This window comes from Leptonychotes weddellii, chromosome 8, assembly GCF_054177405.1.
Source record: "Leptonychotes weddellii isolate Sample4059 chromosome 8, ASM5417740v2, whole genome shotgun sequence".
Taxonomy (NCBI): Eukaryota; Metazoa; Chordata; class Mammalia; order Carnivora; family Phocidae; genus Leptonychotes; species Leptonychotes weddellii.
Window position 1 is genome coordinate 110,694,890 of NC_138376.1, and position 25,217 is coordinate 110,720,106.

A 25,217-nucleotide genomic window follows, 5' to 3' on the forward strand; every position below is an offset into this window, starting at 1 on the left:
GTATGTGTACTTGTTTACATTGCTGTGATCGTACTATATATATATAGAATTCTATTCAATTAACATAAGCAGATAAATGATTTACTAGCATAAACTCAGTTTTTGTTATTCTTAATAATAATTTGAAAACTCTAGCCCTGACATTCCCTCCCAACCCTTGCTAGTTACTAGTCCAGTCGTATAGCCTAAATGATGTGCGTTTCTCAGTGAAAGCAGTCACATCACTTGCGACCTTTTTTATTTTCTGTTTGCATTACAGTGCTGTCCATGCTTCCGACCCTGAGAGAGGCCTTAATGCAACAACTCAATTCTGAGAGCCTAACCGCTCTGCTAAAAAACAGGTAAATGCAAGTTAACATCATTTTTTGTTTATACAGGGCACTTACATTTATAGAATGGACTGAAATATTTTTCGAACATCTTTGTTTCCTTATTTTTCTTTCTAATTGATGCTTGTAATATAGAGACTCATTTAGAAAAAATAGTGACTCTGTCACTGAATTCATTCTATTTTGTCTATGTATTTTTGTTCTACCTTGATGCACAAAGTATTTGGTCAACAATATTTATGTGTATTCTGGTTTTCATATAAATATATCTTATATCACTTTAACCTTATTCAGAAATTTAATTATTGAGTGCTTATGGAATGTGTTCCTGAACCAGATGTTTTGAAGCTAAGTTATATTAAACATTGTGCTTCTTAAAGAGTTTAAGGTATAATAGGTAAAACATGGGAACATTTTGAGTAAGGCATATGAATTTACATTTTATATTATTAACAAAATGAAGTGCAATTTTTTTTTTGACAGAGAGAGACACAGCGAGAGAGGGAATACAAGCAGGGCGAGTGGGAGAGGGAGAAGCAGGCTTCCTGCTGAGCAGGGAGCCCGATGCGGGGCTTGATCCCAGGAACCTGGGATCATGACCTGAGCCAAAGGCAGACGCTTAACAACTGAGCCATCCAGGGCCCCCATCAAGTGCAAATATAACATGAGCATACAATAATGATAATTTACCTTACCATGACAGTTCACTGAGCACAAAGCATTTTTACACATAGGACTTCCTATATGGAGTACAGCATGTGTTGGGGTTTTAATTTAGTATGATGCTGTGTTCATTGAGGAGACTTCCAGAAGGAAATGGTTTCTTATTTTAATGAACAAGATGAGGGAAATGGTTTCACTAAATAAATTTTAATCATTGTGACCGTATTGAAATATTCACTTTCCTTGTAATTACCTTCCAATAGCCAGGGAAAAGGAAGTATTATTTCTGGAGGGTCTCTCTGAGCTGAGCCCAGTACTAGATACCTCATTTTCACAATATCCTTGTGAGGCAGATATTACCATCTGTATTTTGCAGAGAGGAATTTACTACTCAGGTAAAATAACAAGCTAGAAAATTTCTTTAAAAGCATTTTCTATATTCAGAGAATACCTCCCAAAATAACAATGGATTTGTTTACTTGGGATTTTTTAATCTGATTAAAGTATAATGCCAGTAATACAAATTTTATCATTTGTAGAGGGTGATGCATTTTCATCACCTAATAGTTATAAAGTTTAGTTTATAAATTAGTTTGTATAATTACATACATAAGAAACATATAAGCATATTTCTCTTGGTCAAATAAATGCTTAATTACCACCTATAGGTACATAAGTAGAGGGTAAAGAAATATGTACATGGGGCACCTGGGTGGCTCAGTCGGTTGACTGTCCTCTGAATCTTGATTTTGGCTCAGGTCATGATCTCCAGGTGGTGAGATGGAGCCCTGCATGGGGCTCCGTGCTCAGCAGGGAGTTAGCTTCTCTCCCTCTCTCTCTGCCCCTACCCCCACTCACTCTGTCTCAAACAAATAAATCTTAAAAAAAAAAAAGAAATATGTACAAGAGAAGTAGATAAAGAACAGAAATAGGTTTTAATTGCCTTAAGTTTTAGTCTTACTAGGGAGGTAAGACAAATGAAATAAGTGAATAGCACTTTTATAAAAGCAACATAATAACACACACAATAAATATAGTAGCATTCTTCCTTCTTGGTGACTGTTTCCTGCAAGGCCCTGTGTTGCCTATGTTTTGGAGGATTTGAGATAATTAAGGTAAGATTTCTCTCCCTTTAAGACTTTGTCACCCAAAGAAGGGAGTATATGACATAAATTATCATAATTCAAGACATACTGTGTTTAGTCCGTGGTAAAAAGCGAAAGCAAAATGTGGGAGGCTTAAGAAGAAAGGGATTTATTATTTTGATGGAAAACCCTGGACAGCTTTCAAGAAGAGGTGTCATTCCTCTTTTTCTTAGTCAGTACACAAAATTTCTTAAATTCCTGAGTTTATTATTCCTTATTCACTGTTTCCTTTTTTAAGTATCTGAATGTTATTTTTTTCTTGCCTTTCTTTTGATATAAAATTACTGTTTGTAAGTTTGGGGTAAAAATATCCATTTGAAAAATATTTGCATAAAGAGGGGCTTGAGCCCTTACAAAGCGTGTTTAAATAAGGCCTTCAGGATTTAAGTACCTTGCAGGATTTACACCATACGTCTTGAACATGGAAGGGGATAACTGAAACTCTAAAGTCAGTTCAGTGGCAAAGAAAGATAAGAAGCTAGTAATATCCCACAATTGTAATGGTAATTAGGCTTTTTATTGAAATGTAAATTTATGTCTAAATATAATAATAAAGAATATGGGTTTGTAGTTTGTATATCTTTGTGGCTTTTTATTTCATTTTCCTTCTAACTTATTTTTATTGTATTTTACAAAAGTATCAGTCTGTGACATATTGGAAATAAGAAATAAAATTGGTCCTTCCATGTAGATGGTTTGAAAAGCACTGAACTCCATCTACGTGGATATATCCACACAGTTGAGCACTATGCCATGGTAAAAAAAAGATGGCTATATTTCTATAGAATGATCTCCAGGATATATTGTTATATATATATTTTAAAGCTAAAGAAAAATGTGTATAGTATGCTATCATTTATCTAAGAGGGCAGATATGAATATATATACATATTTGCTTATATAAGGCAGAACAGTGGTAAGTTAAAGTAAAAATTTCTAATAGTCACCCATGAAGAAGGGAGAGAATAAAGGGGAATATGAACAGACTTCTTTGAATATACTGTGCTGTGTAAATTTGACTTTGGAACCATGTAAATATTTTACATATTTATAAAACTAGATATAGTGTTTACAAAGCAACATCTAAAAAGAGATGGTAAAATAAATCAAATTAACCTAAATGTGTAGTTGCTGTTATCACCATAAAGTAGAAACTATGCCAGGTGCAAAATCCCTAAAATTCTTCAATATTGCTATTGCTATTCTGAGACTGTTGTTCATAGAGGGAAGGATGAAGCAAATTAGTAATTACATTGGTTTCACTGATTGCTACTGTGGGCAAAAAGAAATATAGATAGATGTAAGATCAAGGAGATGAAGTTAAAAACCCTGTAGTTTTAACACACACAGTTACTAGCTTAGTCTACCAAAAGGGCTTAGAAACAGTGACCTATCTAGTAGCAATTAATATCCTTAACCAGAGATTGTAGTTACAGACTACCATTTTCTGCTACAAGGAAGCAGGACTCTTTTTTATTTTTTTTTTAAAGGTTTTATTTATTTATTTGTCAGAGAGACAGCAGGAGCACAAGCAGGGGGATAGGCAGGCCAAAGGAGAAGCAGGCTCCCCACTGAGTAAGCAGCCCGATGCAGGACTCAATCCCAGGACCCTGGGATCGCGACCTGAGCCGAAGGCAGATGCTTAACCGATGAGCCACCCATGCATCCTGGAAGCAGGACTCATGGAGAAAGGGTGATTTGAAGTCTGTAGCAAGAATTGAACAAGATGAACCCACGGGGTGCTGGGTGGCTCAGTTGGTTAAGTGTCCAGCTCTTGATTTGGACTCAGGTCATGATCCCGGGGTCCTGAGATCTAGCTCCGCAAAGGGCTCCATGCTCAGTGGGGTGTCTGCTTGAGATTCTTTCTCTCCCTCTCCTCCTGTCCCTTCCCCCTCCTGCCTTGTGCACTCTCTCTCTCTCTAAAATAAATAAATAAATCTTAACCAAAAAAAAAAAAAAAGATGAACCCAGAACAACTTTTCTTGTCAGTAAGCAAAGACACTATCAAAGACTAACAGGGTAATGTCAAAAGGATTCAGGAGCCAATCTGAATAGTACCCCCAATGGTCAAAGGTGGGCAATTTGAACACCAATAAGAATAATAACTACAGTGAGCTGAAACGTCAAACATCAAATATATATTTATATATATTTAAATTCTTATGTTTGTAACAATACTTTAAAACAAAAAATACTTTATTATTTACCTTTGAAGGATTATTGACATGCTTCATTATTTGTGAAATGGTAAATGAGGGAAAGAAATAAATATTTTTCTTGATTTTCCTGTATGATTTTACATTTATATATATGCATATGCTCAGAAGGAGGATAAAAACCAGAAGGATATATACCAATACACTAGTGAAAATGGTTGTGTTGTTTTTTTTTTTAATATTTTATTTATTTATTTGAGAGAGAGAGGCAGAGAGAGACAGCGTACGAGCAGGGGGGAGAGGCGGAGAGGGAGAAGCAGGTTCCCCTCTGAGCAGGAGCCCAATGCTGGGCTCAATCCTAGGGCCCTGAGATCATGACCTGGGCCGAAGGCAGATGCTTTGAGCCACTCGGGTGCCCCGTGAAAATGGTTGTTATCATTGGTTACTGAAATTACAGGGTTTTTTTACTATATTTACTATATTTTGTGGGCTTTGTTTCCTATGGTTCCTATAGTTATCCTGTAATAAAATATAATTAATTATAAAGATATAAAGTTCTAAGTTTTCTATTAGATTACCTGATTACTATTCTCATATTTTCTTCTTTAGGCCTTCAAACAAGTTGGAAATATGGGAGGATCTGAAGATAATAAGTAAGTCTACCTACTTTGTGTGACAGCACGTCTTTAACATATTTATAAAGGGTAGGGGCGCCTGGGTGGCTCAGTCATTAGGTGTCTGCCTTCAGCTTAGGTCACGATCCCAGGGTCCTGGGCTGGAGCCCCACATCGGGCTCCCTGCTAAGTGGGGAGCCTGCTTCTCCCTCTCCCACTCCCCCTGCTTGTGTTCCCTCTCTCACTGTGTCTCTCTCTCTGTCAAATAAATAAGTAAAATCTTTAAGAATATATATATATTTATAAAGGGAAATTTTTATACTCCATTGTATGGATGACTCTTTTTTACCACAAAGTTGTTGTCCACATTAAATAATTCTCATAAAGGAAGTTGATCAATATCTGGTCCTAGAAAGTATTCAGGAAATCTTAGTGGTGATGGTAGTATTACTGTTGTTATTGTTATAATATGTAAACCTGTCCTAGACCACATATGCCTACATTAGGTACTGATACCTGCAATATTATGCTTTTTTTTTTTTTTTTTTGAGGGAGAAAGAAAGAGTGCGTGAGGAGATAGGGAGGGGCAGAGTATACAGTCTATACAGAGTAAACACACTAGTCTCAGAACTTTATACTACCAAGTATTCCTACATTTTCCCATCCATTCATGTGATCCTTATCAACTAAATCATGCTTAAGCTTTGCCTATTTAAAAATAAATTAAACCTTTATAGTACCATGTATTTCAGCCATCCCTTATATAATACCAAAGACTTCTACATTCCCTTTTCTTCTCTCTAGCTCATTCCTTGAACCCTATAGCCTGGCTTCTACTTCTGTGTCTCCACCCAAACATATCTCACAAGCACCAGCCGTAACTTCTGTGTTACTAAATCCACTGGACATTTTCCTCCTTCTAGACCTCTTGGCAACATTAAACACCTTTGCTTTCTCCTCTGTTTTGAACATTCTGTCCCGGGCTGCTGTGAAACCTAGTCTCTGGGTATCCCCTATCTGTACTTTCTCCAGCCCTTAAATGGGCTCAGCCTCCTTTACCTGCCATCACAAGCTGGAGTTCTTCCATGCTCAGCCCTCCACTCTTAACTCTCAGCTAGCTCCCTGGAGAGCTCAGAGTTCTGAGGCTGTAAATCTCAGTGTTTCCCAGTCCTTTTGTGTTCTCCTTTCTAAGCTAATAATATATAACCCTTTACTCAATATATTAGTTATTGCTTTTATTGGTTATTGTTTCAATTAAGAGATCATACCTAATTTACATTAAACAAGTTGTAAGGAGAGAGACTATGAATATTTTGAATTGATATATTTTTGTACTTGAAACAGTTACAAATGTATTTTTTAAAGTCATCTTGTAAAAAAAAAGTAACCATAGGGATAGTTTGTGATTTTACATATTTGTTTGTTTTAATAAAAGTACCAAATTGTTTTCTTTTCTCTGTGAAGGTTTCACAAGAAGTATCGTAGCAGTATACAGTACTTGTATGCTGGTGGTTCTTTTGCGAGTCCAGTTAAACATAATTGGTGGATATATTTACCTGGATAATGCAGCAGTTGGCAAAAATGGCACTGTAAGTTTCATAGACTTACATAGATATTGCCATTTTTTTCAAGATTTAAATGAATTTAACTGAATATTACTTATCCTGATAATGTCTGTTAAATAAATATCTTTATATTTCATGTGATTGTAAACTTCTAGCATTATTTTTCATATTTTGAAACTAGACTTTTTGTTATGTTAAAGAATACTGTTTTTTCCTATCATTTCAGGTCCTGAAAAATCTCAGTTCAAGTTATACTGAAAATATTATTTATATACTAATAATATTAGATAATTTAACCTTATTTCTATTTTGTACAGACAGTTCTTGCTCCCCCAGATGTCCAACAGCAATATTTATCAAGTATTCAGCACCTCCTTGGAGATGGTGAGATTCTTATTTGTGACCTGGAAACTAATTTTAATTTGTTCATTTTTTATTATTGAGGAATTCAAAAAGTGAACAAGGCTTTTATGTTTGTTTTTCCTTTAATAGGCCTGACAGAATTGATCACGGTCATTAAACAAGCTGTACAGAAGATTTTAGGAAGGTAAGGCATTTTGCGTTGGCTTCTCTGACTTCCTGATTCTGGTGAATAAAAGGAAAATTAGAATTGTTCTAGTGAAGTTGGTGATTTGACAAATGGTGGTTTGTGAAATTCTTTGTAACCTTATACAGACACAGTCCTGAGATACTGCATTGTGAATCCATTTTCTGCATTAGTGCCAACCTTTTGATACTAAGGGAAAAGATGTAATGTTTCATTGTTTATTGATTGACTTCCAAACAAACCAGAAATATTTGGGTCATAACATAAAACACTTACTTTAAAATCTGCCTCTGAGCCTTTATCTTCCATTTATACTCATAGTATCTATAATTACAGTGGGAATTTTCTTGTGAAATCTGCAGCAAGACTTGATGTGGCTCTGTAATAATGACACTTAACTGATGGCTGATTTCTGAATCCACTCTAGTGAGTTCAGTCAGCAGTTTCAGGTTTGACTAGCTCTCAGAGAGTAATTTGTTAAGAGTGTGCTAAGGATGTGTTGTATAGTTTCAATTTATCCCGATTCCCTTTTCTCTGTTTCTAGCATTTCTCTTAAACATTCTTTGTCCCTTTTGGACTTGGAGCAAAAACTAAAAGAAATCAGAAATCTAGTTGAGCAGCATAAATCTTCTTCTTGGATTAATAAAGATGGATCCAAATCTTTATTATGCCATTATATGATGCCAGATGAAGAAACTCCATTAGCAGTCCAGGTGATTAATTCATAACCATTTAACCAAACCAGTTACTCTATATTTTTAAAATTCTTTTACTATCTCTTGAAATTTAGATTTCTGAGGCTCTTGAAAGGTAAGTGATTAAAAGGCCTGTATTCCAATAACTTAAATAAAACTTCATTCATTTAGAAAACAAACAGCAATTATGACTGATTTCTAATTAGAAACATAATTTTAGATATTGAGCTAATTTTTATTGAGTATTAGTTATGTGAAAGACATTGTGATGTATGATTCATACAAAAAATGAATAAGACCTATTCATTATATTTGGGGGAAGTCAGGAGACACATTCAGTTTATGTGACTAAACTATATTTATATGAGATCAAGTAGCAGAAGATAGAGCTGATAGCTGGGGCAAGATCATGAAGAGCTTTATATGCCAAGATAAAGAGCTGAACTTCAGTTTATAGAAAAAGATAAATTTAGCCAGGCCAGTACCACAATTACACATTCTGCTTTTTAAAATAAATCAATGAGGGCAGTATCAAAGTGGACTAAAGGAAATTTTAGTCATCCAGTTGAGAAACAAAGAAGGCCTAATCTAACAGTTATCAACTATGGTGTTGCTCCATATTGGTGTGTCATGGGCAGTTGTGATTTAAATTATTCATTGATAAAATTAAAAGTAGAGCTACCCTATGACCCAGCAATTGCACTCCTGGGTATTTACCCCAAAGACACAGATGTAGTGAAAAGAAGGGCCATATGCACCCCAATGTTCATAGCAGCAATTTCTGCAATAGCCAAACCGTGGAAAGAGCTGAGATGCCCTTCAACAGATGAATGGATAAAGAAGATGTGGTCCATATATACAATGGAATATTACTCAGCCATCAGAAAGGATGAATACCCAACTTTTACATCAACATGGATGGGACTAAGTGAAATAAGTCAAGCAGAGAAAGTTAATTATCATACAGTTTCGCTTATTTGTGGAACATTAGGAATAGCATGGAGGACATTAGGAGAAGGAAGGGAAAAATGAAGGGAGGGAAATCAGAGGGAGAGATGAACCATGAGAGACTACGGATTCTGAGAAACGAACAGGGTTTTAGAGGGGAGGGGGGTGGGGGGGATGGGTTAGCCCGGTGATGGGTATTAAGGAGGGCACATATTGCATGGAGCACTGGGTGTTATACGAAAACAATGCATCATGGACCACTACATCAAAAACTAATGATGTGTATGGTGACTAACATAATGTAATAAAATTTAAAATAAATAAATAAGAATAAGAAAGATGGAGCACCTGGCTGGCTCATTCAGTGGAACATGCAGCTCTTGATCTCAGGTCATGAGTTTGAGCCCCGTGTTAGGTGTAGAAATAATTTAAATAAATAAACTTTAAAAAAAAAAAAAAGAATAAGAAAAATGTCAAAGATTGTAGGTTATATACCTCATTTTAAAATATTGGTTTTTTCCATATATAAGCAGGTTATACCCATTCTTTACAGTTAAGAAAAGAATATCTCACTTGACAACTGGGGTAGCCTTAAACCAAAGAGGCCCCTAAGACATACCTTATCCTAGAGGCCCCATTAGAACAAAGACTACCATGGTTTTCATTGCCTGCTGTATTTCCATCCCCAAAGATAGACCTATTTGGGTGTCCAGAGACCCTGCCTTCATGAGTAGGCCAAAAAAAGGTTGCAGCCATTTAAGGGAACCCCATGACCTGCAGGATGGAGGCTAAACTGAACAAGCAGAATAGATGGAATGGAATTAATGAAAAAAACAGGAGAAAACTTACTTACAAATTCTAATCTCAAGGAGATGCAATAAGAGTATTAAAAAAAATTTCTGGAATGATAAAACAGTTTCCAAATTTTAAAATTCAACAGTGGAACTGAAAAAGAAAATTATTCAAAGAACAAGTGAAGAAAGGAATGACAGACCCAATCTTACCTGAACTGAATTAAACCCTGAAACTTTAGATGGAAAGGACACACAGAGCGCCAGACTAGACTAGACTTGATGAAAAAAGACATACAAATTTTGATAAAATGTCTTACCAATTAAAGAAAAAAAAAAAATCCCAGGCCTCTGGAACCTCAAAGGACTATCTTTTTCTCTGTAAATATATTCTAGAAAATGTGTTCAAGAGGGGCCAAATAAACAAGGCTCCTAAAAGGTATAATTTTACTTCGACTCATTTTTTTAGTATAGTTGACACACAATGTTACATTAGTTTCATATATACAAAATAGTGATTCCACACACTTACACATTATGCTGTGTTCACCATAAGTATAACTACCATCTGTCCCCATACATCCCTATTATAATATCATTGACTATATTCCTTATGCTGTGCTTTTTTATTCTCATGACTTACTTATTCCATAACTGGAAGCCTTTATCTCCCACTCCCCTTCACCTGTTTTACCCAACCCCTCACCACCCTCCCTCTGCAACCATCAGTTTGTTCTCTGTATTTATAGGTCTCATTCTGCTTTTGTTTTATTCATTTCTTTGTGTTCCACATATGAGTGAAGTCATATGGTATTTTTTTTTTATTTCACTTAGCATAAAACCCTCTATGTCCATCTATGTTGTCTTAAATGGTACAATCTCATCCTTTTTATGGCTGTGTAATATTCCATTGTGTGTCTATATAGAAATATTGTATGAGCCAATAATTCTACTGTTGGGTATTTACTCAAAGAAAACAAAAACACTAATCTTATATATGCACTCCTATGTTTATTGCAACATTATTTACAATAACTAAGATTCTGACTCATGTTTTAAATAGTACTTATCTATACATATGAACTTTTTGAGTTTAAAAAAACTCATTTCTTGATTGTTGATAAAACATAGACTTGTAGATTTCCTCAACTCTTGGGGTTTTTTAATATGATTAGTTTCATCATAACTTTGTGCTAATATTTGAAACCCTAAAGTATAGCATTTTAATTTCACAGGCCTGCGGGCTTTCTCCTAGAGATGTTACAACTATTAAACTACTCAATGAAACTAGAGACATGTTGGAAAGGTATGTATACTGCATGTAACAGAAAACATGTGTTTCTATTTTGAATGTACTTATGACTCTTTTTTAGCTTTTCTTAAACAACATATGCAACATAGTATCTTGTTAAAATTACATTTTGAATCTGTTCCCTGTCTTTAGGTAGGATTTCCTACCAAAACTAGTGTTTCTTTTATTAAGGTAATCAGAGAAACAGATTTTTTTCAAGATGCCCATGCTTTCTTCAACCTACTTCCTTAGCCTAGAGATTCTGAAATACTAGTTGAGGGACTGAAAGATAGTTAGCATTTATATTTTGAGAAGAGCTCTCGGGTGATTCTGGTATACCCAGTGTATTAGTAAATATTTAACAACTAGCTCTGTAAAACAAACAAACCAGAAACTGAAATTATAGCTGCAGCAGTTCTGACTACCAAATTGAAATCACTTGATACTCACTTTAGGAGTCGGGGAGAAATGCACTTTGAAGCCAGAGGTAGCCAGCTCCAGCTAATCCTCATGTATACCACATGCACATATGTGATGTGTGTACACTCCCCCCAACACACACACATACTCAGTTTGAGATCTAGCCCCCCCCAATTCTCTCAGGATAGACTATAATGTCCCTAAAACTTTGAGTGATAAAAATTCCACATCTTCCCTAAATTGAGTATTACTGTTTTAAGTCACCCAGAAGACAACCAGGGTGTTAAAAATGGAGAAAGCACCAGCCTATGCATTAGAAGACTGGAAGACCTAGATTCAGGTTGGGCTTTCCTGTTTATTAGCTGTTCAGCATTGGTTGAGCCACTTAAATTCTTTGAGGTAGTTTTATCATTGTAGAATCTGAGTAGTAATACCAGTCTTACCCACTTATCTTAAATGGTTAAAATATCAAAGTTTCTTTTATCCTAAAGATAATTTAGGACCATTTTCTCTAGTTGTATTTTCTGAGGAAATTATATCCTCTGCTTATAAGATATTTTCATGATCGTGACAAAAATTAGCAAATTTGAAGGTTAACTCAGCTACTGAATCTACTGTCTGAATTCATCAAGTTCTAGTCTCTTGACTTTCTACAATAGCCACCTCCACATTTTTTCTTGCTCAGATTTCCACCAAATCACTCCACAAAATGCTAGAAAATGTCATCAGTGATCTCTTGCCAAATCCATTCAACCTGTAATGTTCATCTTACTTGGCCTTTCTCTGATAATTAACACTGTTGATCAAGCCTTTCTTAAAATTCTTTTCTCAAGTGGCTTCCATGACAGTGTAATCTAATTTCTCTCCACATTCTCAGGTTATTTATTCTTAGTTTCCTCTGTGTCCATCTTTCTTATAAACATTAGTTTTCTAAGGTATTTGTTCTTATTTCATCCTCAGCTGTCCCAAACAATTTCATATTCCCCCATTTAACCACTGTATGCTAATAATTCCCAAATTTATAGCCCCTAGCCCAACACTCCCATGAGCTTGAGATTTCTAGATGTCAAAGATCAAACTAATCTGTTCAACTAGGTATTTTCTATCTTTATAGTACATATATATTATTCTTTATATCAAAGAGGTTTGGGGCCCTGGGTGGCTCAGTAAGTTAAGCATCCAACTATTGATCTTGGCTCTTGGCTATCCTTTTTGGATAGCAGATCTTAGGGTTGTAAGTTCAGGCCCCATGTTGGGCTCCACACTGGGCATGGAACCTACTTTAAAAAAAAAAAGGTTTTGTGAGGTACTTACATGGTGTAACAAAAAGAGCTTGAACTTTCAGGTCAAAAAGGCCTGGGTTCAAATTCTAGCTCTCCCATTTACTAATTACATATCTTTGGACAAATTTCTTCATCTCTAAGTATCCAGTTTCTCAACTGTACATGATAATAAAACTTTCTGTCTCACTGGGATGTCATGACAGTATGTAAAGCAAACCAATATCTGTGACTATAAGATGATTCCTCTTCAAGAGTTTCCTAAAGAGGGGCGCCTGGGTGGCTCAGTCAGCTAAGCGTTTGCCTTCGGCTCAGGTGGGGTCCTGATCTCAGGGTCCTGGGATCAAGCCCCGCCTTGGGCTCTCTGCTCAGCGGGGAGCCTGCCTCTCCCTCTCCCTCTTCCTCTGCCTGTCCCTCCCCCTGCTCATGTGCTTGCTCGCTCTCTGTCAAATAAATAAATCAAATCTTTAAAAAAAAGTTTCCTGAAGAGAAGTAATACTGTTATTGATATTTTTGAAAACACATTGTATAAAGTGCTGGATGATATAAGAAAATCTCACAAATTGGATGAAAATTCTCATTGTATTGTGCTAAATAATAAGCTTACTTTTTAATGCTTAATTGTTAAAGATTAACTCCTTGATATATTCTTACAGTGTTTTAGGCTATAAAAAGTAGGTTGTGACTAGAAATGTTGGTGGCTGTCAAAGATAACATAGCTACTGAATTTATTTCCTTTTCCATTGAAAATCTAAAAAGCAATTTATCCTTCTTATTTTGTATAGTCCAGATTTTAGTACAGTTTTGAATACATGTTTAAACCGAGGGTTTAGCAGACTGCTAGACAATATGGCTGAGTTCTTTCGACCTACTGAACAGGACCAACATAGCAACTCCATGAGTAGGTAAGATGACAAAAAATGTTGTGTGTCTAATGAATACTCTAATAAAAGAGTGCTTTGGATGTGTTTATTTTTTGTTCCAGGTAATAAAAAAAATCTTAGAGGATAAATTTGATTGATCATTTGTCAACAAATTAAACTCCCTTAAGCCAATGACTCCGTAAAAGCTCCTTCTGGATTCAATATTAAAAATTTCATTTCTTGGGTGGGGGGATGGGTTAGCCTGGTGGTGGGTATTGAGGAGGGCACGTTCTGCATGGAGCACTGGGTGTTATGCACAAACAATGAATCATGGAACACTTCATCTAAAACTAATGATGTAATGTATGGGGATTAACATAAGAATTAAAAAAAAATAGCTGTCATTATCTAAAAAAAAAAAAAAAAAAAAATTTCATTTCTTCCCCAAATTTTGCCACTATATGGAAATAAGTTGTGAAACTACCTTTCTGTAAGCCAAATTCCAGTTCTTCGGTTTTTTTTTTTTTTAGTTCTTTAGAATATAAAACTGAAAATGTATTTAATTACTGTAAACCATAATTGACCCACATAATTCAATAGTTTGGTCATTAAAATAACCCAGGCATTCTTGTTATAAATTCCCATTTGATGAATTATCTCTTACTTCTACAACTATTCATTTTTAGCTCTTATTGTAGGATTGGGAGTATTTAGTTAGTGCAATTGTTAGTAATTTTAATCACAATTATTCCTAAGTCATACATTCATACTGCTAAAATGTATCATACGGTTTTATTATATCCTTAGCTCAACATGAATATTTTGGGTCTCCCAGTAGAATTTATACTCTTTTAATAAGCTGTTTTGTAGTTTTTTATATTTAACTCAGAAAATAATAAGTACTAAACCAATGTTAACTGACTATAAACTAGTCCATTAAAATGAAGAGAAACAGTAAGTGATATGCAGTATATATGTGCAGTATCCAATTTAATTCTTAAATACATAGGGCAAGAAATTACTCAATTCTCTGGAACCCCTCTTTATTGTATAAAAAAGAATAATTTGCAATTAAAATTGAGGATTTGGAATACTTAGAGCAATAACATTTATTTTCTTAAACAATTTAAATATCACCCTAAAATCTTTTTTAGGATTTCTTTAAGTTATACAAAAATAAATTTCAGCCCCTATATACTCCCTAAATCAAGGTGCTCCAATTAATAAAAGTTCACTATAATTTCTACCTAGCAAGGTGTTAGTTATTTCCTGAGTAGTGATAAAGAATTGTAATAGTTGCTTTAACACAAATACTTGACCTTATACCCTGAAGAATTACAAAAGTTATGTTGTAACCACATCAGCCATTGATGGTCTTCCTTTTTGAACTCCTATAGTACTCCATACTTTACTTTCCCATACAACCTACGTTTTTCACCTAGAACTGGAATCATATTCCTCAGTTATATTTTAAGCCTCCTCTCAAAGTCAGAGACTATCTAATGCCCTTTCATATTTCATTACATACACTAGGTATTCAGTCGGTATTTCCTGTCCTAAGTTTTTTCTCTTCTGTATCGGTAATCAACTTCATACTCCATGATTCAATACTAGAAATATTTCCATTATGCCTTGTGTTATTCCTTTTATTTAAAATGTAGTGAAAGTTCTAGCCATCACAGTAAGTCAAGAAAAAAGATTCTCAGTTTCGGCAAAGAGACAAAATGATCTAGAACCCTCAGGAGAATCAACTGAAAAGTGATGCTAACTAATACAAGCTCAAATTATATATATGTGTGTGTGTGATATATATGTATATATTCCTGTATATACTATATATATAACATATGCACATAATATATAATATTCAAGAAATTATTGAAAAAGTAAGCAATAAATAAACTCTCCTTATAAAACATATAAGGTGAAATTATTAGAATAATATGTTACTCATAATAGATAAACCAATGGAATAGGATGTAAAATCCAGAAACAGGCTCTAAAATATACAGGAAATTAGTACATTAGAGGTGAGGAAGAGATGTATTATTTAGTAAATTATAAGACAGAGTAGTCATTTTACAACGACTAATGTAAAATAATAATAAAGTTAGACCCTTCTGTACCACACACATAGCCAAAAAAATCAAGGAGGTTTAAACAATAAAAGCAAATGAACAAATGAAGATTTGTCAGAGTTCAAGATGGAGAAAGTAGAGAACTTTACAAAAGAAAGTGATAGGTTTGGCTGTAAAATGTAAAACTTACAGATCAAACAAGCTTTATTAGCTTTATAATTGGTATTAAATGCAATGATATGTTGGGGGAAATGTTTGCAAACTGTATATATTATACAAAGAGGTTAATAGCATTATGGACATATCAGTTAAGGAAGGAAACACTCAAAGAAAGAAATGGTCATAGACACAAACAGATAACTCAGAAAAGAGAAGTAGAAGTGCCAATTTTTCCATTCATCTAGCATCTATTTGTTGTACACCTACTATGTATCAGGCACTGTACTAAGTCTCTGTCCTCGTGGATCTTACAATAGAAGAGAAATAGACAATAAACATAATTGTACAAACTGTGATAAGTGCTAAAAGGAAAAGAACATTGAACATATGATAAAAGTATTTGACAAACATGGAAAGTCAAGCAGCTTCCTTGAGGAAATAATTTGAACTGAGAACTAAAAGATGAGCATCTATTAAATATGGCCTTAGACTGGAGTGGGGCAGTTGACATTTAGGGCAGAAGCCACAGGGCAAAGACTTTGAAAAGAGGAGGACCACGGTACACTTGAGGACCTGGAAGAAGCTGGTGTAACAGCTGAACAGCTGGAACTGGGAAGAGGGGAAGTGTGAGATCAAGTTGGAGAACTGAGCACATACAAATTATGGTAGTCAGCTTGAGAGTGCTGGAGAACCACTAGAGAGAAGTGGCAGGAGAGTTACATGATGGGATTTACACTGTAGGATCACTTGGATTGCTCGGTGGAAAAGGAATTGAAACAGAATTGGGGTGGGATATAGCAGTGGATGAACAAAGACTTGTATTAATTGATTCTAAAAGTATATATTGAGCACATACTGTGCACCAGGCCCTTTACTAAGTACTGGGATAATACAGTGAGTAAAATAGACATGGTATCTAACCTCATGGACATTGTATGATAGCAGTGACTTCAGTTTCTATTGAAGAAAAATTAATGTACAAAGAGAGACATCAAACAAATAAACAGGGGCACCTGGGAGGCTCAGATGGTTAAGCATCTGCCTTCGGCTCAGGTCATGATCCCAGGGTCCTGGGATCGAGTCCCGCATCAGGCTCCCTGCTCAGCAGGGAGCCTGCTTCTCCCCCTCCCTCTGCTTCTCCCCCTGCTCATGTTCTCTCTCTCTCTCTCTATCTCTGTGTCTCGAATGAATAAATTTAAAAAATCTTAAAATAAAATAAAATAAACAAAAATTTGACAGATTTTGAAAAATGCTACCATAAAGGACAATAATGTGTAATTTTCTCAGGAATACATAAATCTCTCCACTCCTTTTTCTTTTTATGCATTGCCTCAAATCTCAGCATAGCATACTGGTTAGACAAAATAGCTTCAGCATTTTCATGGTGTTTAAAAGGAAATTTCTAGTGTAGCCTCAGGTATAAATATATGAAGTATTGCATTTAATGTAATAAACCTCAGTCTATAACCCACACACAAAAATTATTTCATCATTGTTTACAAATTGTTTCACATTTAACAGTCATTATATCATCCATAATCACACAAACATTCATTTATTCCCAAAAAAATGATTGTTGAGCAGTTACAAGTTAAAAGGTCACTGCTATAGTCCAGACAAGAGAAACTGCTTAGCCTGGATTAGGTTTGGCAAAGGGGAGAGGTAGACACACTTAGGAAATATTTAGGATTGTGGGGGGATTCGATATAGTCAGGATAGAGAAGTGCCAAGGTAAAAAGCCCAGGTCTCCTCTTATACAGCCAGATAGATGATGGTGTAGTTCACTGGAGTAGGGAGGAGAAACATTCAACATTGCTAGTAATTGAGAGAAACACAGACTAAAGCTGTAAGAAACCATTTGAGCTATCAGACATACCAAGATTTTTTTTAAAGCTAATACTTGATGTAGAAAGAGGCATAATGGAGCAGGTTTTCTCACACACTGCTGGAGAAGCAGAGGACGTCTGTCAGTATACCTTATAAACCTTAAAAATATTCATACCCTTGGGGCACCTGGGTGGCTCAGTCAGTTAAATGTTCAACTCTTGATTTGGGCTCAGGTCATGATCTCAGGGTCCTGAGACCAAGCCCCACCTCAGGCTCTGCCCTCAGTGGGAGTCTGCTTGGACTCTCTCTCACTCTATATCCTCCCCCAATTTGTGCTCTCTCCCTCCCCCCCACTCTCTCTCTCTCTCTCTCTCTCTCTCGTAAATAAATAAATAAATAAATAAATAATAAAATTAAAAATCATACCCTTTGACCCAGTAATTCTGTGTTAATACAAAGAACTGTTTAAAGAAAATTAGGCAAAAACTTAAATGCCCAACTCCAAGGAGCTAGATCTAAATTGTCACAGCTGGAGGATGAATTATCTATATAATCATTAAAAACTAGATTAAAACTTTAGAAGAACTTCTAATAAGATGGAAAAATGTTCATAATAATAAAAACACAAAACAATATTGCCGGAGAGGTTATATAGTCTTGTGTTTAAAAAACACACAAAAAAGCATAGATACATATAAAAAGTACTGGAAGAAATTAACCATGATGTCAGTTACAGTTGTTATTTCTAGGGGGTAGAATTATGTATGATTTTTATTTTCTTCTTAGGACGTTTCTGTGAGTGTTCTTCAGTGACTGTATTGTACTATAATTAACATGTTAAGTTCCCATAAGGTAATTTCAGAAAATAATTATTACTATGATGATTTTTCAGTCTTTCCAGTGTCAGCCTGCCATTAGCTAAGATAATTCCAATAGTAAATGGACAGATCCATTCAGTTTGCAGTGAAACACCTAGTCATTTTGTTCAGGTAAGAAGAAAGTTTGGGGGTATTATTTAAAACATTGTATCTTTGGTTGTGGTTATATTTATCTGAAATAAAATTACATTTCTCTCCTGTGATATTTGTTCAAAGAAACCAAAAACTTAAAATCACATGTAGAGTGTGGTAGAATGCCCCATGAAAGCAACACTGTATCATGGCAAATTTATGAGGTTGGGAATACCTTTCTCCGGGTTACAGTCCAACACCAATTAGCCTGCATTTTTAGTCCACATACATTCTGGTGGTCATTTGAACTTACTGTGTTAATATTTTGCATTAAACTATTGGTAATAAGATTGAGCTGTGAGATTAGTGATCCAGTTCCACAAATTTTGAGGAAAACTAAAAAAATTTTGTGGAGAAGTAAAGCATTTTAGATTTAATAAATATGACTATTAATAGTGCACCAATAATCTCCTGAAAAGCTGCATAAGACATTACTACCTATAACTCCATCCTTTCTTAGAAAAGCATTTTGGAATGCATTAAGACTGATATTATTGAAATAGTAACTTTGAATCCACATAGGTTTTTTTTCTGAGTCACTTGCAAATTGGATTAGAAAACTTGGTTTAGAAGACTAAAACTTGTATTAGAAATAAAAACTTGGTTTGCGGGGTACCTGGGTGGCTCAGTCAGTTAGGCCTCCAACTCATGATCTCAGTTCAGGTCTTGATCTCAGGGTCATGGGTTCAAGCCCCATGTTGGGCTCCACACTGGGCGTGGAACAACTTAAAAGAAAAAAAAAAAGTAAAAACTTGTTTGCAATACACCTCAATTCCAAACTACTGCAGTAATGGACAGTGAGAAGACTCTAAAGCCTAAGCGTCAGGATGGCATATTCTCAGTACCATGTGTCTCAGGCAAGTTAGATTATCGTCCTTGTACTTTCTACTTGGGAACGTGAAAAGCACTGAGACTACAGACTACTACTTCTTTCTGTGTATAGTGTCATCAGTTTGTCCTTTACATGTCCTTTACATGCTTATTTTCCCTTACTGTTCTCTTCTGTCTTCTGTGTCATCTTTCTCACCCGTGACAGTTAGACATTCATATTGCAGAAGGAAGAGTGAATAAGACTGATCTCATTTTACTTAAAGTTCAATTTAAGCTTAAATTTTTAATTAAAAACTTGGTTTAAATTTTTAATTTAATATTAATTTTCACATGTATATCAGTGAGAGAAAAAAGGTTGTAACTTCTGGCATTTAAACCTTAACTTTACCTTTCTCCACTTTCGTAAAAGTCTCTGGCTTCATCAGTAGGCTGTTCATCTTGGCAACAAGTGGGAAATACAACCAAGCATAATATACATGTACTACATTAATTAAAATCTGAATAATTGATAACAAAAACAAAAGATTTCAATCCAATAAAAACACCAATTGTTAAAGTTTTTGAGTATGACTGAATGTAGATTAAACTGATATACTACACTATTGATTGACAAGACTCCCACCAGTTCTTTTAACCATAATTTCTATGAGTTAAAATGCCACATTGCCCTCAGAGAATTTAATCATTAATTTATTGAGATCAAGACTTGTCTATAGCTCACTTGGGTTTTCTGATACTTAAAAGAGAACACAAAGGACAGTTTCACTTACTGTTTCTCTCATGCTCACAGGGGCACTCAAATGCTTCTATGTCATGGATCTTTTCACAGTCTGGTGAAGCCCATGGACCCCTTCCCAGAATAATGTCTATAAATGCATATTACAAAGTACATAGGTTTTAAAGAAAACCAATTGCATACAGTTTTCAAAATGCTTTTTAAAATCAAAGTTATGAAGAAGCAGCATTGCTTTTTTGTTCACGCATTAAATAACAAGCTATCACAGCAGTTCATGCAGCTTCCACAACTATCATACATGAAAATGTCTGATTTCTAGTGAAGACAAAGTCATAGGCCATGCTAGTACTACACAGTTGGTTGGCAATTTCCTAATTGAAAGAAATACTAGATTTTAGTTAAAGGTTAATGAAAATAAAATTTTTTTCTTATTTTTACATTTACAAATCTCTGAAGAACGCTTGTTCTGAAGTGTCTATGTGCGGTTTATGTATGTGTATGCAATAATAAATGACATGCTACATGTATTCTGTGTTAGCTCTTCTAAAAAAGTAATTTACCTCACAACCACGTTATGTCAGCTTCTAACGAAAGTACCTTTAGATTTGTATCTTTAGTACTATAATCATTTATTCAACAGATAATGTATCTAGTCCTTGGCACACATAAAAGTCCATTTGAAGACTGTTTTGGGTCTTCTTCTCAAAGTCACACTTGAATACTTACCATACTCACCAGCCTTCACATAAGAACCGAAACAATAAATATCTCCCAGAATTTATTATAAGAAAAAATATTCCTTTCATTAAATGATTTTCTTTTTGACCTTAATGCCATAAAACTTAGAGCTAAATTCATTGCTCAAATTGCAGATATGGATTCATATTATCTATACTTCTTACAAATTGTAATGTTTTACTGTCATCTTTGCTAGGATCTGTTGATGATGGAGCAAGTGAAAGACTTTGCTGCTAATGTGTACGAAGCTTTTAGTACTCCTCAACAACTGGAGAAGTGATTTCTTTTCCTTCAAGAAAAACTACAATGGAATTCATTTACTTTTAAAAATATGCTGAATAAACCAACTATATATAGGGTAATGATTTGTTACCAAAATGCCTAATAAAAATATATTCTTAATCAAAGTCTTCATTTCATAATAAAATAGATTTATTTGGCATCTTAATATATTTTTTTAAAGTCACCAACAGACTAGTTTTTGTGGGCATATCTGAGTGTACACCGTGCAAATATTTGTTACACCGTGGATACTAGTTCCAAATGGACTATAAAGCTAGTGTAGATACTTTTTTTAATATTATATAAAATATAATGTACATTGACATTAATACTGAGAAAAAATCTGAGAAATAAGTGTGAAGTTTAGAAAAAATGTACTACTTAACTAATCATAAAGTTCACTGGACTGCAGAATAGATGAGGAAATCAGGCTTTTCTCCAGTTACTCTTCAAAGGTATAAATTATTTATCTTAAATAAACCTGATGAAGGACTTTTATATTTATGGAAATCAGTGAATTTAACAACCATGATCAGTAATTTTTTTCTTTACTATTGTTAACAATCCTTAGAAAATTAGGTATTGATTTAGAGGTTAAAATTGTGCTGATGCTGTTTACTCAACAGCTATTATTAGCTACATAGTTTCATTCCTTTTTATGTAAATAATTTTAATAACTTTGTATTGATTTTGAGAGTAATTATCGCAATAAAATATTTTAGTAAAATACGGTTTTGTTGAGTTGATACCATTAATTTTATTTGTCCCATAGCATTTTTTGCTGTTATTTTGGGAGAATATGCTAGTTTTCAAGTTTTATTTTAACTGGTAATATAATTGATGCTTCCTTTTAGCTTTTTTGTTTAGAAAAAATAAGTAGCATTTCCTTCTGAAAAGAAATAATTCATTGTCTCTAGTTAAATCTATATTCTGTATTTATAAGGGTAATTAGGGCAGAAATAAATGAATCATCAGTATATTAGATACATTTTCAGTAATATAAGAATATTTTCAGTGACATCGCTTTATGTTCCTCCAACATAACATATAGCTAAGTAGTAGAAGGTACAAAATGAATTGTGAAGTCTCTTCTAAGGCAAGGCAAGGCCCAAAGTCAACCGCTAGGGAGTCTATGTCTACAGTGTTTAAAAAAAGAAAAGAAAAATCAGATGTAAAAGTGGTGAGGAGAGCAAATGCTTCTCTTCAAAATTTGACAGAATATAGTGATATTATTTTCTAATAGGGTGACGGAAAAACTGCGTTTTGGAAAATTAGTGAATGTGTATGTAATAGGGCATGCATCTCTTCCAGCAGTATTAACCCAGGATTTCATCCAAGGAATATTTGAGACTGAACAGGTGTGGCCTTATAAATGGATCAAAATCTGGTCAGCTGAAAATTTTCACCTGGAGTCCTCTACATCTGTGGAGTTGTGGCAGTTGAAGAGATGACAAGGTAAAAACCACATGTATTTGAAGCTAATTGACATTACAGATTTGTCTTCCAACTAGTACAGTAAGAGCCCTCTTGTCTGGGACCCTTAGTTGTTTGGTTCATCCAAAAGGTCACTTGAAACAGGGTATCACACAAAAAATTTATTCTTAGGGGCACCTGGGTGGCTCAGTTGGTTAAGCGCCTGCCTTTGCCTCAGGTCATGATCCCAGGGTTCTGGAATCGAGCCCTATGTCAGGCTCCCAGTTCAGTGGAGAGTCTGCTTCTCCCTCTGCCCCCTCCCTGCTCATGTGCGCCTGTGCTCTCTCTCTCTCTCCCTCTTGCTCTCTCTCAAATAAAATCTTTAAAAAAACTTTATTCTTACATATTTTAACTTTAAATATTCTTTGTCAATTATTTAATGTAGGACCCAGGTCTTTTCTATCTTTTTAGTATAGGTCTGCTTATAGGCGTCCTCTAATTATCTTTCTTGTATAAATCATATGGATTGCATTACATTATATAGTTGTGAACCAGGGATACAGAATTTTTGTAGATTTTTGCTATATTTTCCTCCAATCTTTTATAACTGTTTCACCCACAATTAATTTACCAATGCCTTTAAATTTAAAAAAAAAAAAAGGCAGCACACTTTTTTTTTAAGATTTTATTTTTAAGTAATCTCTACCCAACGTGGGGCTCAAACTCACAACCCCAAGATCAAGAGTCGCATGTTCCTCTGACAGCCAGCCAAGCTCCCCTAAAAAAAAACAACACACTTTTATCTAGTCTTTCCAAAGTTCAGCTTGGTTTTTGCAGAGACTACAACTCTTCAAACTCATGTTGACAGTTTGTATAATCACGATAAAAAGTTCAACTGGCATAATTAGTTTTTTTGATAACTGTTTTAATTTCCTAGAGCCACTGTAATAAATTATAACTAATTGAGTGACCTAATACAACAGAAATTTATCCTCTCACCATTCTGGTACTTGGAAGTCCAAAATCAAGGTGTCAGCAGGACCATGCTCCCTCTTGCTCCCACCTTGCTTCCTTAGGGAAGACCATTCAGTCCTTTCTTGGCTCTCCCAGCTTCTGGTGGCCCAAGTGTCCCTTGTCTTATAGCAGCAAACTCCAGTCTCTGTCTCAGTCTTCACATGGCCTTCTCTGTGTGTCTGTGTTCTTTCTCTCTTACAAGGATACTCTCATTTAGGACCCGCCTACGTACAGTATGATCTTATCTCAACACTTTATTTACATTTGCAAAGACACCATTTCCAAGTAAGATCACGTTCTTGGCTTCCAGGTGAACATGAATTGTTGGGAAATACTATTCAACCCACTATAGTCACAAACTCAACTCAGCTTGGTAGACATATGTTGCAACAAGTAGAAATCGAAGTAAAGGGTGTTCCAGACAGAAGGAAGTCTATTAACTGAAAGCATGTAGCTTGCCCTAGGAACCAATCATCTGTATGCTTTTCCAAGGAGATGAAGAGCATCAATTAACCCAGTAAATTGGCTGAATGGAGATTACTTAAAACTGCTTCTACTTTTTCTCCTTCAAACTTGTATAAATGTGTTTGTTACTATGTATATATAAAAATTTGATAAGACCATTTATTTTATTTGCTTGGAAGGTAGGAAGATTTTATCTAACCAGGTCTTTCACTTACAAAACTGAAATGAACAGAAGGCAAAATGTCTGTCTTATCTTCTGTTGTCTTGATTCATATTTAGTTGAATAGCCTGATCTTTTAGAGTAATTGTGTTGCTTGAATATGACACTCATAAGAAAATGAGATAGAATCTTATTAAAGTGGTATCCATATTTAAAATATCAATGTCTACATTATTCAGTCTAATAATCTAGTTGGCTTTGCCTTCAATATTTCTCTAGTCATTAAAGGAAAATCAGAAGGTACTAAAATTCAAATCAGGCCATTTTGTACCTATTTAAGAACTCTGGGAAAAGGATTATTTGATTGGAGGATAAAAACTATTGGCTTAGGTAATGAGAGGTCTGATTTTTAATTATCCTTACTATAATTCTTGCCTTCATATCACAGATATTTTTTTATATAGTTGGGTTAAATGCTGAACTGTATTTTGTCATTTAGCTCCCTCATAGCTACTAATAACTAAACTTCCTATTTTTGTTTTTGCTTAGTATAGTGTTTGGGATCATATAAATCAATCCAAGTTGGATCTCTAATAAAATATTAATTGGGATTTAGAACTATTAACATATTTATGTATGTAAATACCCTGGCATGGTTTCAAAAACTGGTGATTTTAGGAACTTCAACAATGAGTAATTTTTTTAAAAGTTTTCAATGTTAGCATGATTTTAGGAAATAAATATGTACTTTGATTTCATTCTCTATTTGAAGCATTTTTTGGAAACAGTGACATGTCTGCATTTGATTAATGTAATAAAATGGAACCTGCAGTACTTCAAATAAATATCTGGCCAATTAAACATCTTTCGATGAGGAGAGCGAGTTCTCTAATCAGTGTTTATTTAAATTTACATCAAATCAATATTATTTTTACTTCACTATTTTGCTTCATTCTTAGGGAAGATTTGAGTAGAATTCATAATTTTCAACTAGGTTTTCAAATTCAATTTGCTTGAAGGCAAATACAGGAAACATATTTATTAATTTTTTTTTTAAAGATTTATTTATTTATTTGAGAGAGCGAGAATGAGAGAGAGTACATGAGAGGGGGGAGGGTCAGAGGGAGAAGCAGGCTCCTCGCTGAGCAGGGAGCCCGATGCGGGACTCGATCCCGGGACTCCAGGATCATGACCTGA

General features: G+C 34.7%; 1 protein-coding gene across 4 annotated transcripts in view; it reads left to right on the forward strand.

The window, feature by feature from the left end:
• Positions 1-24,899, forward strand: part of PEX3 (peroxisomal biogenesis factor 3) — a 39,147-nt gene extending 14,248 nt beyond the window's left edge. For 2 of the 4 annotated variants that reach the window (XM_081829092.1, XM_081829094.1), the window contains exons 3-12: positions 260-341; positions 4,903-4,946; positions 6,372-6,496; positions 6,790-6,856; positions 6,965-7,019; positions 7,564-7,732; positions 10,689-10,759; positions 13,230-13,349; positions 18,264-18,360; positions 20,883-21,697. In XM_081829092.1, coding sequence (XP_081685218.1) covers positions 260-341; positions 4,903-4,946; positions 6,372-6,496; positions 6,790-6,856; positions 6,965-7,019; positions 7,564-7,732; positions 10,689-10,759; positions 13,230-13,349; positions 18,264-18,360; positions 20,883-20,966 — 914 coding nt within the window. In that variant the 3' untranslated portion in view covers positions 20,967-21,697. Of the gene's footprint in view, positions 1-259; positions 342-4,902; positions 4,947-6,371; positions 6,497-6,789; positions 6,857-6,964; positions 7,020-7,563; positions 7,733-10,688; positions 10,760-13,229; positions 13,350-18,263; positions 18,361-20,882; positions 21,698-22,282 lie in introns of those variants that run through there. The other 2 variants (XR_014147979.1, XM_081829093.1) reach the window with 2 other exon arrangements.
• The last annotated feature ends 318 nt before the right edge of the window (positions 24,900-25,217 follow it).